We start from the raw sequence: 15,641 nt of genomic DNA, 5'->3' as shown, positions 1-15,641 counted from the left end.
TCCTTGGTTAGGAAGAGGGTAGACTAGACCCCCCCGGTAAGGAAGTCCAGCAGTTCATCTAAACAGAAAAGCACTTAGACTAGAACAAATGTAACTACGTTAATCCTACCATAAAACTATAAGGCAAGATGCAAACTTTTCCCATGCCCCCAAGATGCAGGTGTGCATTCCAGGAATGCACACCAAGCCTGTGTAGCCTGTTAAAGATCACACAACTTATCACTACACAATTAATTATACACTTCTAAGCATCTATGGTTAAATATTTCTAAGCATAAATGACAATCAACAATACAACTCTATCAGTTCACATGTTGAAATAAATTACCAATCAATCAATCAATCAATCAATCAATCAGGCGGTCTACTTAAGGCTGGAGCCACGATGACACTTGGTCATAGTTTGCTGTTTATGTTTGGCTTGGAATAACTTTCTTTTCGAGAACAAAGTTTGCAATCTTGAGCTCAAGTGCAGAAATAAATTGACAATACAGCCCCTCACTGTGCTTTTGGCTTCCATGCATTGATCATCAGGTTTTACAATAAAAGCACAACGTGTACACGTAAAATTAAGGTATTTGGAGTGTTTATTATTCCACTGTATAATTCTGTCACATGTATGCCACAGTTTGTTTAGATGAGATCTTTGTAATACACACTGCACAGCAGTAGCTGCATACTATATCCAGTCTGTATGCCTGGCTCTGTTCAAATTTCAGTGCAGAACTGAAGTGTGGGATCTTTCATCTTCTTGTAGTCTTCATCAAAAACGTCATTCTGAGCGACGGTGAAGTGGTTCTTCCAGTCGCCAACCTTCCCTGCAGAAAATAAATAAATAAAAAATAAATAAATAAATAATATAATAATAATAATAATAATAATAATAATACAGGTATTTTCCCCTAATGTTACCAAATGCATCACATTACTGTTAGGTGTGTACCTTTTCTCATGAAGGGAGAAATCTTGAAATCCATAACCAGTGTTGGTCAAGTTACTTGAAAAAAGTAATCAGTAACTAATTACTTCCCCCAAAAAGTAATCCCGTTACTTTACTGATTACTTATTTTCAAAAGTAATTACTTAGTTACTTTTTAAAAATACAATTTACAACCTGAAGAGGTGATAAAGTGATAGATCTTTCAGCCCAATTCTACTTTTTCCTACATAATCCATCATACAAAATATAATCAAATGGAAAAGTCTCTTTTTTTAACTTGTTTTTATCAGTTTTAATCTTTTAACTTTATGCATCAAGCAAAAATTTAATTATATGCAACATTCTCTGACTTGAATAAATTAGTTTAACATTTAAATCTATTTTCTACACATTCCAGCACATAAAATAAATTTTTTTGTGTGTGTTTACACTCACTCTTTCAAATAGATGCAAGTAAAACACAGCAGAAAATAAATAAAGTCAAAGACTCAGCGGTCCTGTTGCTCTATTTTCACCTGTAAAGCAGGACTACGGTAGGCGGAGGTTTACCCTGGTGCAGGTGTGCCGCGGTAAGTTGAAGAATCCGCGAGTTTCTCTGTGAATTTCCCATTACGTCGTTGCGCACTCAGTGCTTGCTTGGAAGTTTAGGGGGTTTTTTTGCTGTAAAAAGAAGTTTTCTTCCCACGCACGATGGACGCTAATGTTTTTGTCACTTTTTATGGAATCAAACTCAAAGGTCAGTACTTCCACGCTTTAAACGCTGCACGCTCATACTCTCTCCCACAATCGATATGTGATCCATTGTTGATCTGCACACAGCTGTTGTCACTAACGGCGCACTCGCTTATGTCACTGTCATGAGACATTCTCGCAAAAAAAACAAAAAAAACAACAACACAGTTTTAGTAACGCAGTAACACTACGGGAAAGTAACGGTAATCTAATTACCGTTTTTGCAATAGTAATCCCTTACTTTACTCGTTACTTGAAAAAGTAATCAGATTACAGTAACGCATTACAACTAACACGTTACTGCCCATCTCTGTCCATAACTGGGGCTGTAGAATAGTTGGCCATCTCATTCTTTTTCATGTTATCAAACTGGACTCCACCTGAGATCATTTTCTTCTCCTCAGCTGAACGAGACAAACCGAGGAAGCTGCAGAGTTTGTCTATTTCCCGTTCAGTGTCCTGGAAACACATCATGGAATTAATCGCAGCATTAAAACCGCCTGGATGAGAGCATGAGAACATGCAGAAGAAAGTGCCAACGAAGAAATCAGATTACCTCAATCATATCTTCATAGAACATGTAATGTATATTTGAGTAAGTCTGTTTCTTCTTCCACCAGCCATTCACATGGTCATACCAGGAGCCAAATACCACTAAGATCAAAGAACAACACTTAAGCAATGAGAGGAAAAGATCTACACCTCACACGAAGGATAACTGTATTATTTATGCATACTTTGTCCTTCCAAAAATCTGTGGAAGTTATCCATTCTCCAGCCTCTGGCTCAACCACATTCATGCGATCAAAGTGGAAATAAGACACCATGTTGTCCTTTGCATTGCGGGCTACATAAACAATCTGCAGAAGATGGGGGGGAAAAAAAAAATCTTAAACCTTTACCAGAAGTAGACACTTTGGAGCTCCTTATTAGGCTTAAAGGTTCAAGTTACGCCTGACGTGCTGCCTTAGATTGCACTGTTATCAGTACTATTATCAGCTTCTTGAAAAACAGCACACAGGTTACTGTACCCTACAGTTTTGCTCCCAGAAGGACTTTGGCACAAACTGGACAGGAAAATGAGTCTTAATGAGTCGAGGGGTGGTGGGCAGCTTGTCTGCCAGGTCTTTCCCTGCATGGAGGGGTGAACATGGAGTAAGGAAAACTTTGATATGGGAAACAGGTAGCATGATAATATAACCATAGCAATATGACTGATCGGTAACCTGAATCCAAAGATGGGATGGCAATCTCCAGAAAGGGTACTCTTTCATAGATGGGGATGGTTTTTTGCCTCTCTGGACACGTCTGACCAAAATACAGCAGGTCAAGGATCTGGGAGACCCATGTAGTTCCTAGAAAGAGAGAGAGGCAAATAACTTGATCCCAACACTGACCTCTATACACACATTTTGATGAGCCATAGTTTTTGTACACTCATTTGTGATATGTATTACTGTGTGCATACTTTATTAGGAGAGATGAAATTTTAAAAAAAATGTCTTCCTTGCTGGTTCCATCAAAGAAGAAATGCTCAAGTAACTATGTAACACGTACGTAATCCAATTCCACAACACAATGTGATGGGAAATCAGCTGTGTTTTGCTGCCCATTTTATTTCGAATCTGGCGCAAACCGGTGAACCGGTCCCTGAATCAGTCACGTGGTACGGACTGCCCGCGAGGCCTCGAACGTCACTGCATACGTAATCAAAGCAAGCCTCGATACGTGCTTCACAAAACGCCCCCGAGACGCTTCGACACACAGGACACTTCACTACTAGACTGGATAGAGATAAGTGTGCATTTAGTTATTTATCTTTTTTGTGAGTTTTTTCTAATGAGTTGGAAGAAGTTTGACCACTGACCAAAGAGTTTTAAACACACCAGGGTCATGGAAAGAGAATAAATGTATGAGAATCCCCATTTAAAAATGAAAAATCATTAAGAAAAGGTTTGTTTGACTTTAAAATGACAGCTTTAAAATTGAGCTGTCCTTTATTTGTCAAAAAAAAGTGTCAAAATAAAGGATGCCTTTGAGGGCGTAGTGGCCCAGAAACAAGCAAGACAGCATAGAAGTTAGAAATTTAAGAGCAAAGACAAATTTAAAGGTTAGCATCTCAATGGATTTAGCATTGGTCCCTAGCCTACATCTCATTTCTCTGTTCTTCTTGTTCTAGCCTCACTGCAAGCATTACAAGCTTGCAATTTATCTGCTTCATTTCTCATTGACTATCACGCAAACCACCTGACCATGAAACTGCTTGTTAGTCAGTTGTCTGAATAATTTTGAGCTTCTGAAAATGAAGGTTGTGTATAGAAATGGAGGTAATTCTTACACAGTTTAGTTTGGGCAAGATTTCTTGAATTGAAGCTAAAAGCCTGAACTTCGAGCGCATATTTATGGTTTGATTTAATATCTGCTGCAGTGATGTACAGAGGCAAAACTACAAAACTAACTGTAGCTTGTTCGTCTGGAAACTTCAGAAAATTAATGACATTTTCTCAAATTTAAGAAAGTGCCTCAAGCTGTTTTTTTTGTTTTTGTTTTTTTCCTAATGGCCAGCAGGAACTGACTCGTCTAGTCATGGAAGGAAGTCCTTAAAGTGCATGGAAAAATAATTTCACTGCTCACATGATTCCACAGATGACTTACTAGCCATGGATGGTATGCTAACATGTTCGATAGAGACTATGTCTGTAACATATAACCAGTACGGTCCAAAACTGAGGGAAAATTTTTTATTGTTAATCTAACGGTGCAGCCTGTCCACAAAGACTACAAATTAGTTTGTTTAGCTTGAGGTGTACCCTGATGTAGAAATTCTTAGGCTTCCCCTACATCCTAAATCCCAGTATAACCCCTGTTCCCCATGCTTTTGTTTCTGCTGAGTCAGACTTTGGTACTTGGTGTATGTTGCCTTGTTTTGACAGAACTATGTTTTCTGACCAAAATACTGCAGATCAGTAACGTAGATAACCGTTGTGTTTCCTATAAATATAGTGTATTAAAATTAATGTGTTGGTTCCAGGCATTGAAACATGTATCTTTTCAAAATGTATAATGCAAAGCAAATTTTGTCACTGATTCACATAGTAGTAGGACAGGCCTAAACAAATGGAACAAACTGAGTGATGCAACGAAAGGGGATCAAAAGGGGAGGGGAGAAGCAAGGGGCCTAGAAAATAGAAACAGCAGACTGGAGGTAATGTTCAAGATGGAAATGGTCAGCAGCAGTACTAAGGTAGGTTGTGGCATTTAAACAATGTTCAGTGTACCAAGAAAATGTGCCCACACATTTTTTTCCCCCCCATCCTCCAATTTTGGTGAGCACGTACAAATTATATCCTCAGTTTCCTGTTCTTAGGTGATATTAGTGGGGCCCACTGTGGTCTTCAACTGTGTGTTCAGAGATGCTCTTCTGCTTACCTTGGCTATAACAAGTGGTTATTTTAGTGCTTTCCTGTTAGGTTCAATCAGTCTAATCATTCTTCTCTGAGCTCCTAACACATCAACATGTCATTTACACCCAGGTAAGTGCTGCTCATTGGCTATTTTCCTTTTTTGTCTCTATTTGCTGGAAAATCCTTGTAGTCCCACTGAATTACTTAGACCAGCTTAGCAACCATGCCATTCTGATTTTCTTTTTAAACACAGAGTTGCTGCCATGCGATTGGCTGATTGGATCTGTGCGTTAACGAGGAGTTGAACAGATGTACCCTAATGAGTAAAGCGAGTGTGTAATAAGTATAAATCATGCATTCATGTACAACTAAGAAGACTACGGACATCAATGAAACAATAATGAAACTGAAGACAACAGTGATGCAACATCAAAGTATGCCAACTGCAATCAAAACCAGAAAAATGAAGATTCAATTTTGGTCAGATTAAGATCTTGTTTTGTTAAACAGTACTGTTCAGCAGTATCTGTTTGATCTTTTTTAAAAAGTCAAGACGGTATGGGCTGTTTTGGGCACATACATGTCTTAAATATTCACTGTCAGAGATGACATTCCTGTTAACTGATGATTCATAAGTTTGTGATTTGTAAGTTTATTTATTTCAATAAACAGATCAGCACTTCTGGCTTATTTCATACTTCATTTTTTTCAGACTATATCCAGTCTGTATGCCTGGCTCTGTTCAAATTTCAGTGCGGAACTGAAGTGTGGGATCTTTCATCTTCTTCTTGTAGTCTTCATCAAAAACTTCATTCTGAGCGACGGTGAAGTGGTTCTTCCAGTCGCCAACCTTCCCTGCAGAAAAAAATAATAATTCAGGTATTTTTCCTAATGTTACCAAATGCATCACATTACTGTTCACTGTACCTTTTCTCATGAAGGGAGAAATCTTGAAATCCATAACCGGGGCTGTAGAATAGTTGGCCATCTCATTCTTTTTCATGTTATCAAACTGGACTCCACCTGAGATCATTTTCTTCTCCTCAGGTGAACGAGACAAACCGAGGAAGCTGCAGAGTTTGTCTATTTCACGTTCAGTGTCCTGGAAACACATCATGGAATTAATCGCAGCATTAAAACCGCCTGGATGAGAGCATGAGAACATGCAGAAGAAAGTGCCAATGAAGAAATCAGATTACCTCAATCATATCTTCATAGAACATGTAATGAATATTTGAGTAAGTCTGTTTCTTCTTCCACCAGCCATTCACATGGTCATACCAGGAGCCAAATACCACTAAGATCAAAGAACAACACTTAAGCAATGAGAGGAAAAGATCTACACCTCACACGAAGGATAACTGTATTATTTATGCATACTTTGTCCTTCCAAAAATCTTTGGAAGTAGTTATTCCATTCTCCAGCCTCTGGCTCAACCACATTCATGCGATCAAAGTGGAAATAAGACACCATGTTGTCCTTTGCATTGCGGGCTACATAAACAATCTGCAGAAGATGGAAAAAAGAAATCTTAAACCTTTACCAGAAGTAGACACTTTGGAGCTCCTTATTAGGCTTAAAGGTTCAAGTTACGCCTGACGTGCTGCCTTAGATTGCACTGTTATCAGTACTATTATCAGCTTCTTGAAAAACAGCACACAGGTTACTGTACCCTACAGTTTTGCTCCCAGAAGGACTTTGGCACAAACTGGACAGGAAAATGAGTCTTAATGAGTCGAGGGGTGGTGGGCAGCTTGTCTGCCAGGTCTTTCCCTGCATGGAGGGGTGAACATGGAGTAAGGAAAACTTTGATATGGGAAACAGGTAGCATGATAATATAACCATAGCAATATGACTGATTGGTAACCTGAATCCAAAGATGGGATGGCAATCTCCAGAAAGGGTACTCTTTCATAGATGGGGATGGTTTTTTGCCTCTCTGGACACGTCTGACCAAAATACAGCAGGTCAAGGATCTGGGAGACCCATGTAGTTCCTAGAAAGGGAGAGAGAGAGAGAGAGAGAGAGAGAGAGAGAGGCAAATAAACTTGATCCCAACACTGACCTCTATACACACATTTTGATGAGCCATAATTTTTGTACACGTTTGTTGGACTGACCTGCTTTGGGATATGTTGCAATAAGTATATCATCTGGTCTGACCTGAAAGTTCTGAACATTCTCCCAGTTGTCTGTAAAATAGTGAGTCATTGAGACTCCATGGAAATCAAAGAGCTCTGGTCTGGAAGACAAAATTGCCTTTTGGGGAAAAAGAAAAGAAAAAACTAACATTAGAGTGTGTGAACAGCAACTGCAGGGATTTGACTGCGGAGAAGAAAAAGAGAAACTAGTGTTGGCAGTTGTGGGTAGTGAATTCAGATTTGTTTCTACTTCTGAGTGACACAACAAATGATTAACAGCACAAAAGCACACAGTGTGCTCAGAGATCAAGTCTTTGGCTGAACTTAACAAAAACACTGGTTCCAAGTGACAAAGAGAAAGTCTTAAAGCTTCAAACATTGGAAAAACAAATAAAATATAGGTTGCTTCTACGTGCATTTAAAACCGCTTTCTTTTTTAATAGCTCAGCCTCACATGCTTAACAAGAAACAAACTCCACAACAGGAAAGCAACCTGTAGCTAAAAACATCAAACTGTTTTGTTTAGAGATACCATACATACCTTCTCAGCACTAAGTGATATGTTCATTGTTGGTTTCTGCCTGGCTTTTGGTGTTGTAAGAAAAATTCTCCTCCTTTTCTGGTTGCATAACATACCATTGTTAGCTGCGCTCACTTCCACATGTAATCTGAAAGCCCCGCCCCTCTGGTTTCAGATTTCCTGACCCTTTTGTGGCCACATTCGCTTAAGGATTTGAAGTGCTTCAAATGAATTCCGTGTTCTATTTGGTGTGAAATTTTAAGTAGGCAATATTTTTAAAAAGCACATCATATGCTGTAGACTGGATAGAGATAAGTGTGCATTTATTTATTTATCTTTTTTTGTGAGTTCTTTGTAATGAGTTGGAAGAAGTTTGACCACTGACCAAAGACTTTTAAACACAAGGGTCATGGAAAGAGAATAAATGTATGAGAATCCCTATTTAAAAATGAAAAATCATTAAGAAAAGGTTTGTTTGACTTTAAAATGACAGCTTTAAATTTGAGCTGTCCTTTATTTGTCAAAAAAAAGTGTCAAAATAAAGGATGCCTTTGAGGGCGTAGTGGCCCAGAAACAAGCAAGACAGCATAAAAGTTAGAAATTTAAGAGCAAAGACAAATTTAAAGGTTAGCATCTCAATGGATTTAGCATTGGTCCCTAGCCTACATCTCATTTCTCTGTTCTTCTTGTTCTAGCCTCACTGCAAGCATTACAAGCTTGCAATTTATCTGCTTCATTTCTCATTGAATATCACGCAAACCACCTGACCTTGAAACTGTTTGTTAGTCAGTTGTCTGAATAATTTTGAGCTTCTGAAAATGAAGGTTGTGTATAGAAATGGAGGTAATTCTTACACAGTTTAGTTTGGGCAAGATTTCTTGAATTGAAGCTAAAAGCCTGAACTTCGAGCGCATATTTATGGTTTGATTTAATATCTGCTGCAGTGATGTACAGAGGCAAAACTACAAAACTAACTGTAGCTTGTTCGTCTGGAAACTTCAGAAAATTAATTACACCAAGAAAATGTGCCCACACATTTTTTTCCCCACTCTCCAATTTTGGTGAGCACGTACAAATTATATCCTCAGTTTCCTGTTCTTAGGTGATATTAGTGGCGCCCACTGTGGTCTTCTACTGCTTTAACTCATCTGCTTTGAAATACTCTGTGTTCAGAGATGCTCTTCTGCTTATCTTGGCTATAACAAGTGGTTATTTTAGTGCTTTCCTGTTAGGTTCAATCAACAATGTCTTGTTTGTTGCCTTAGATTGCACTGCTATCAGTACTATTATCAGCTTCTTGAAAAACAGCACACAGGTTACTGTACCCTACAGTTTTGCTCCCAGAAGGACTTTGGCACAAACTGGACAGGAAAATGAGTCTTAATGAGTCGAGGGGTGGTGGGCAGCTTGTCTGTCAGGTCTTTCCCTGCATGGAGGGGTGAACATGGAGTAAGGAAAACTTTGATATGGGAAACGGGTAACATGATAATATAACCATAGCAATATGACTGATTGCCATGCCATCTTTGGATTCAGGTTACCAATCTCCAGAAAGGGTACTCTTTCATAGATGGGGATGGTTTTTTGCCTCTCTGGACACGTCTGACCAAAATACAGCAGGTCAAGGACCTGGGAGACCCATGTAGTTCCTAGAAAGAGAGAGAGGCAAATAACTTGATCCCAACACTGACCTCTATACACACATTTTGATGAGCTATAAAGTTTGTACACGTTTGTTGGACTGACCTGCTTTGGGATATGTTGCAATAAGTATATCATCTGGTCTGACCTGAAAGTTCTGAACATTCTCCCAGTTGTCTGTAAAATAGTGAGTCATTGAGACTCCATGGAAATCAAAGAGCTCTGGTCTGGAAAACAAAATAGCTTTTTGGGGAAAAGAGAAAAAACTAAATGTGTGAACAGCAACTGCAGGGATTTGACTGCGGAGAAGAAAAAGAGTGTTGGCAGTTGTGGGTAGTGAAGTCAGGTAGTGCTTCAAGCTTATTTCTACAAGTCCTCTATAAAGAGAGTGATACAACAAATGATTAACGGCACAAAAGCCCTTGTGCTTAGAGATCAAGTCTTTGGTTGAACTCAACAAAAACACTAGTGCCAAGTGACAAAAAGACGGTCTTAAACTTTCACATTTTGTCAAATGAATTGATTATCGATTCCTCCTGCATGCGTTCAAACTACTTTCTTTGTTTTTAGCTCAGAATTACATGCTTAACAAGTAAAAACTCCATGAAAGGAAATCAAATTGTAGCTAAAAAAGATACTAAAACAGCTTTGTTTAGAGATATCATACATACCTTTTTAGGGTTAAGGAACATGATCTGGGTTCTGCCTTGCTTCTTTGAATGCATTACTCCCTCACCAGCTGAGTGTTTTCTACCAAATGTCTGGTTGCGAAACACACCACTATCAGCGTATCTGAGCTTTGCGTTACGTTGTGAAAGTCCAGTATTTCCTTCTTGTTCATACAAAACCAAATCAGAAAAATTTGGGACAGTATGGAAAAGTATAGAAATTAGTGATTTCTAAATTTACTTTGACTTGTGTGTCATTACAGACAATATGAACACAAAATGTTGTCATGTTTTGCCTGGTCAACTTCATTTCATTTGTAAATATACATCCTTTCCTGTCATTCAGACCTGCAGCACATTCCCAAAAAGGATCCAGTTGTGGGGCATCAAGTCATGGGCCTTCTTGTAGTCAATCCAGGCAGTGCACAGGTTGTTGAGCCAGGGTTTGTAGTCTCGGCTGCTCTGTCTACCAGTACCTGGTGTTTCACTCCACTGATATTGATACTCGTGCCAATTCCCTTCTGTGCCCGCTCATGTTTTGAGCCATATGCCTATTCATCTTAGCCGCTATGATGCCTGGACAGGAGCTTCCATGTTGTACTGAGCCAGGTTATTGGCTGGTAGTTAGATAGGACTGATCCATTCTGGGGATCCTTGGGCATCAGGACTTTCTGGCCTTTCTGACATCAGACACCATTCTGGGTGTCTCTTATTGACTAGCAGCTGGTTCATTTGTGCTGCTAGAAGTTCATTGAGTGCAGCTGGCTTCTTTAGCCGTGAACCATGTCCAGGCCTGGTGCTGTCCAGCCCTTCATACTTGAGACCCTTTCTTGGATGTCTAGCACTGTGATGGTTACTGGACCCTGCTCAGGGTAACAGCCTCCCCGGACCCTGTTTAGGGAGGTTGCTGTGGTCTGCCCTTAGATTCACGAGCCACTGAACATTGTTGTTATACATAGCATCCTTGTCCCATATGCTCTTCCAGTATTACTCCATCTCCAGACTTGGTGGTGCTGCTGTTCTCATATTGTTCCCCTGCCACTGAGAATACACCTTGGATGGTTCTGTGGAGAACAGCTGGTTTATTCTCCTGCCTTCTACATCTCTGGTATACCTTTTCAGGCGGTTGGCCAAGGCCGTGTGAGTCAGACTTCACCAGCACCTTTCACCATGGGCCACTCTGGAAAAAGAATGAGTCCAGCCCTTCTCCAGGAGTTTGGTTCCAGGACCCTTATGTCGTGGTGAACCTAACTATATCTAGTTATCTAGGTTTCTTTCCTGCTAGCAAGACAGTTCACTTCCCACAAAACAAAGTCTGTGATGTTTTGGGGCTGTCAATATGCCTAGCCCTTGCCTTTGCCTGCTACCCAGATTACACTGACCCTGGCCCTGGTGCCTGTCATTGTGCATAGTAGGCCCACAGGATGGTGGATTCATATGATTTCTTGAAGCTGTGCCTGAACAAGCCTCATTAATCCAGATCCAGTCACCAGAGTCTAGCTGGCAAGCTTCCCTCCCCAATCTGGCTCCAAGAGGGGCCTTGATTTCCCATGGTGAGATTATACGGTGCAGGAATTTCCATTAGCATGTTTTGAATCGCTCTTAATCTGGTGCCTCCCTTGTGACCAATTTCTAATGGGAGACCCTATTAGACAATACTGCTCCCAGGGCCAGGAGGACGATCCCCTGTGATAAGGTACATTTGTATTTTATATTTAGTTTATAAATAGTATTGACTAATTAAAATATGATAAGAATAGTTGTATTCATTTTGTCTTGGGTAAACCACATTCTCAAAACCCCCCAGACAGAGGAATTCATATTGATTTCAGCTACACAAACAATACATTGTTGCTAGTTCGGTATTTCTTGACGGAACAATGCAGATTTTTTACCTGGCTGTAAAATATAACTAAACCTGAATAAAATCAAATAGAAAACCCTGCAAAACAAATGGACCAGTCATTACCTTTTATTTTTTTTATCACACACAGAGAATAAAAAATGGGCTGTTAGCACTTAGTAAAAAACTTAAAAAAGTAAACTTTCGTATTACTTTATACATTTTAATCTACACACCAAAGTTTCAGTATTGCAGTACAGTGTTACTGGTAATGTCCAATATTTTTTTGTTTGTAGTGACATAAATATTCACTTTCAAACATGAAATGCCTTTTAATTTGTGATTAATAATATAAAGCACATTGATTTAGTTAAAGATTTAGATAAAGTCAATCAGTGACCCTTTTTACATTCTATATGCCTGGCTCTGTTCAAATTTCAGTGCGGAACTGAAGTGTGGGATCTTTCATCTTCTTCTTGTAGTCTTCATCAAACACTTCATTCTGAGCGACGGTGAAGTGGTTCTTCCAGTCAGCAACCTTTCCTGCAGAGACATAGATAAAAACCAGTCAGGTATTTTTCCTAATATCACCTCATGCATCACAATATGGTTCAATGTACCTTTTCTCATGAAGGGAGAAATCTTGAAATCTAAAATGGAGAACGTGGAATAGTTGGTCATCTCATTCTTTTTCATGTTATCAAACTGGACTCCACCTGCAATCATTTTCTTATCCTCAGCTGAATTGGACAAACTGAGGAAGCTGCAGAGTTTGTCTATTTCCCGTTCAGTGTCCTGAAAAGATAGATAAGAGTTATTTGGAGTAGGGATGCATCTAAAGGCTGCAGGACAGTAGCTCTCGATGACTGGAGCTGGAGACCCCTGATCTTAAGCATACCACATTATCTGTCAAACATAGTGGAGATGATGTTTTGGCATGTATAGCTGCCAGTGGAACAAAGTCACTGTTTATTGATGATGTGTCTGCTGATAGAAGTATCAGGATGGTTTTAGAAGTGGACGGGGCTATACTATCTGCTCAGATTTATCCAAATGCTGCAAAACTGATGAGACGGTGCGTCATAATATAAACAAATAACGACTCGAAGCAACCCAGAGATTTCTTAAGAGAAGGAAAGGGGATAGTCTTCAGTGGCAAAGTCAGTTACCTGCTCTCAATCCAATAGAGCATGCAGTTTAGTTACTGAAGACAGAGATCCACACATGCAGCACCTGAAGGTGGCTGCAGTAAAGGCCTCGAAGTACATCTCAAAGCAAGTCCATATAGGTATACGGTAACTATATTAGTGTGTCCAGTTATTTTTAAGTTAAAACAAACTGACTGCTTGATTTAACAGCCTTTCTGGTGGTACACAGAGGCAAAATTACAAAAGAAATGTGACATTGTCCAAATACTTATGGACCTAACTGTATCATCACAACATTACAGCCATCATTACAGCATTATAAGCTACTAAATGAGAGCTTCAAGCAAGTAGCGTAAAGAGAAAGGAACTCACAAAGGAATCAGATTACCTCAATCATATCTTCATAGAACATGTAGTGAATGTTTGAGTAAGTCTGTTTCTTCTTCCACCAGCCATTCACATGGTCATACCAGGAGCCAAACACCACTAGGGCCACAGAAACAGGAAAATAGCAGTCATACAGTAAATGAAAATAACTTTAATATAGTATTTTATGCATACTTTTTCCTTCCATGAATCTGTGGATGTAGTTGCTCCAGTCGCCAGGCTCTGGGTGAGCAATATTCATGCGATCAAAATGGAAAAAAGACACCATGTTGTCCTTTGCATTGCGGGCTACATAGACAATCTACAAAAGATTTTTAAAAAGGAAAAATGAACTCTAACTCAAATGAATCTCAAATTCTCTTGGTAGGCTTCAAGTTTAACTTAAGCCAAGTGGAAAACTGCACTATTATCGGTATTATTATCAGCTTCTTGATGATACACTGAGCTGATGCAAACAACAGACAGGAAAATGCAACCTTGCAGTTTTGTTCCCAGAAGGACTTTGGCACAAACTGGACAGGAAAATGAGTCTTAATGAGTCGAGGGGTGGTGGGCAGCTTGTCTGCCAGGTCTTTTCCTGCATGGAGGGATGAAGATGAAAAAAAACACAAGTTTGTCTGTGTAAAATGTTAATACCAACTAACCAACGGTAACATAGCGATATGATTTTAGTCAAGTTTGAGGAAAAAGAGGCCAACAATCCATAATGGTTTGTAGGTGTTTGTGTAAAATTGGTACATTTGATCAAAAACCTGAAAACAAAGGTGGAACGGCAATCTCCAGGAAGGGCACTCTCTCAAAGATAGGGATGGTTTTCTGTCGTTCTGTCTGACCAAAATACAGCAGGTCAAGAATCTGGGAGACCCATGTGGTTCCTAAAGTGAGAGGGGGGAAAAAGAAGTTAACATGACCCCTACACTGACCTCTATGCACACACTTTGATGAGCTGTAAAGGTTTATACCTCTTTCTTGGACCGACCTGCTTTGGGATATGTTGCAATAAGTATATCATCCGGTCTGGCCTGAAAGTTTTGAACGTTCTCCCAGTTGGTTGTGAAAATGGGAATCATTGAGACTCCATGGAAATCAAACAGTTGTTGTCGAGAAGGAAAAACTGCCTTTGGGAAAAAAGCAAAAACCAGATTTTTTAAAAAATCTGAATGTGTACTTAAATTCACTTTATTGTCCCAAAAAGGACACTTGTTGTGCATCATGATGATTAAAAACAACAATAAATCACTTATGATGCAGTTAATATGTACATAAATAAATAAAACACACACAGAGAGAGAATATAAAGCAGGGAAAATATTGTTTGCAAGTTATAAATTTCACTCATAGTATGAATGCAGATGGTACAAATTAAATTTTACAATGGTTACAATGGCTGACTGTTTCTACAGAGTGAGGACACTTTGTTTGTGTACTAACCAGTTAAATGTATAATAGAAATACCACTCAGCTGCTCTCAGGCTTGTTAAAGTTTTCCTGAAATATTATGAGGACCAGGGCTCTTGCTGTCTTTATCAAGGCTGAGAAATCAATGTAATGTAATGTAATCAGGTACTGCAGTGCCATCTGTGGGTAATGAAGTCAGATCATGCTTCAAGCTGTTTTATACAAGTCCTCTTTAAAGAGAGAGCGAGATCACAAATGGTTAACAGCACAAAAATACTTGGTGTGCTCAGAGAGGAAGTCTGGCTGCTGCTCAACAAAAACACTGGTGCTGATTGATAAAGTAACCCTCTGACTTGCAAAATAAAATGAACCCACATGGCTCATGCATGCATTTACACGACTTTAACTGATAAATCCATTGTCATTAGCTTAGCTCTACATGCTTAACAAGAGACAAACACCATAAAATTAGAGCAAACTCTAGCTGAAGCAACAACAACAACAAAAACAGTTTGGTTTAAAGATGTCAGGCATACCTTCTCTGGATCGAGAGACATGCTGATTGCCGGTTTTTGTCTGGTTTCTCTTACTGGGATTTTTCTCTGTCCAGATGAGTATTTTATATGCAACTTCTGATTACGTAACACGCTGCAGTGAGAAGGGCCCTCCCAGGGGAGAACTGAAATTCCAGCCCTTCCCTGACTTCCGGATCCTTTTGTTGGGAGCATTTCTTTTCCTATTCTAGGATCTAAATGAATCCTAGAATTGTGTCAATGAAAACATTACTCATGCATTCAAATCACTTTATTTGGTATGAC

At 39.3% G+C, this 15,641-nt stretch overlaps 2 protein-coding genes and 1 pseudogene across 5 annotated transcripts; all 3 read right to left on the bottom strand.

Moving 5' to 3' along the window:
• Nucleotides 1-1,278: 1,278 nt before the first annotated feature.
• LOC146611042 (cytosolic sulfotransferase 3-like) lies at nt 1,279-4,334 on the bottom strand (annotated as a pseudogene). The gene is made up of 6 exons (XR_014905024.1): nt 4,328-4,334; nt 2,899-3,027; nt 2,704-2,804; nt 2,410-2,532; nt 2,229-2,326; nt 1,279-2,131 (listed from the first exon to the last, which is right to left on the bottom strand). The product of XR_014905024.1 is annotated as a cytosolic sulfotransferase 3-like (transcript).
• On the bottom strand, nt 2,964-9,924 carry LOC146611041 (cytosolic sulfotransferase 3-like). 3 transcript variants are annotated; one of them, XM_085345176.1, is made up of 11 exons: nt 9,485-9,924; nt 9,280-9,387; nt 9,064-9,164; nt 7,198-7,336; nt 6,945-7,073; nt 6,750-6,850; nt 6,457-6,583; nt 6,276-6,373; nt 6,004-6,178; nt 5,775-5,931; nt 2,964-3,027 (listed from the first exon to the last, which is right to left on the bottom strand). In XM_085345176.1, the coding sequence occupies exons 1-10, from the start codon at nt 9,573-9,575 to the stop codon at nt 5,819-5,821; spliced, it is 1,182 nt and encodes a 393-aa protein (XP_085201302.1). In that variant the 5' UTR covers nt 9,576-9,924; the 3' UTR covers nt 2,964-3,027; nt 5,775-5,818. The 3 variants fall into 3 exon arrangements, with proteins under 3 accessions (XP_085201302.1, XP_085201304.1, XP_085201303.1); XM_085345178.1 differs by lacking the exons at nt 9,064-9,164; nt 9,280-9,387; nt 9,485-9,924 and adding an exon at nt 7,760-8,243; XM_085345177.1 differs by lacking the exons at nt 9,064-9,164; nt 9,280-9,387; nt 9,485-9,924 and having other exon boundaries at nt 7,198-7,744.
• Nucleotides 9,925-12,011: 2,087 nt separating this feature from the next.
• On the bottom strand, nt 12,012-15,454 carry LOC146611040 (cytosolic sulfotransferase 1-like). The gene is made up of 8 exons (XM_085343799.1): nt 15,360-15,454; nt 14,405-14,543; nt 14,178-14,300; nt 13,902-14,002; nt 13,600-13,726; nt 13,427-13,524; nt 12,511-12,685; nt 12,012-12,433 (listed from the first exon to the last, which is right to left on the bottom strand). Exons 1-8 carry the CDS (start codon nt 15,378-15,380, stop codon nt 12,321-12,323), a joined length of 897 nt encoding a protein of 298 aa, XP_085199925.1. The 5' UTR covers nt 15,381-15,454; the 3' UTR covers nt 12,012-12,320.
• Between the last annotated feature and the right edge of the window lie 187 nt (nt 15,455-15,641).

Source organism: Diplotaxodon limnothrissa, linkage group LG20 (genome assembly GCF_057381915.1).
Source record: "Diplotaxodon limnothrissa isolate DT_005_m linkage group LG20, D_limnothrissa_male_GT1.1, whole genome shotgun sequence".
Taxonomy (NCBI): domain Eukaryota; kingdom Metazoa; phylum Chordata; class Actinopteri; order Cichliformes; family Cichlidae; genus Diplotaxodon; species Diplotaxodon limnothrissa.
The sequence above is the reverse complement of the archived record's forward strand: the minus strand, read 5'-3'. Positions and strand labels throughout refer to the sequence as shown.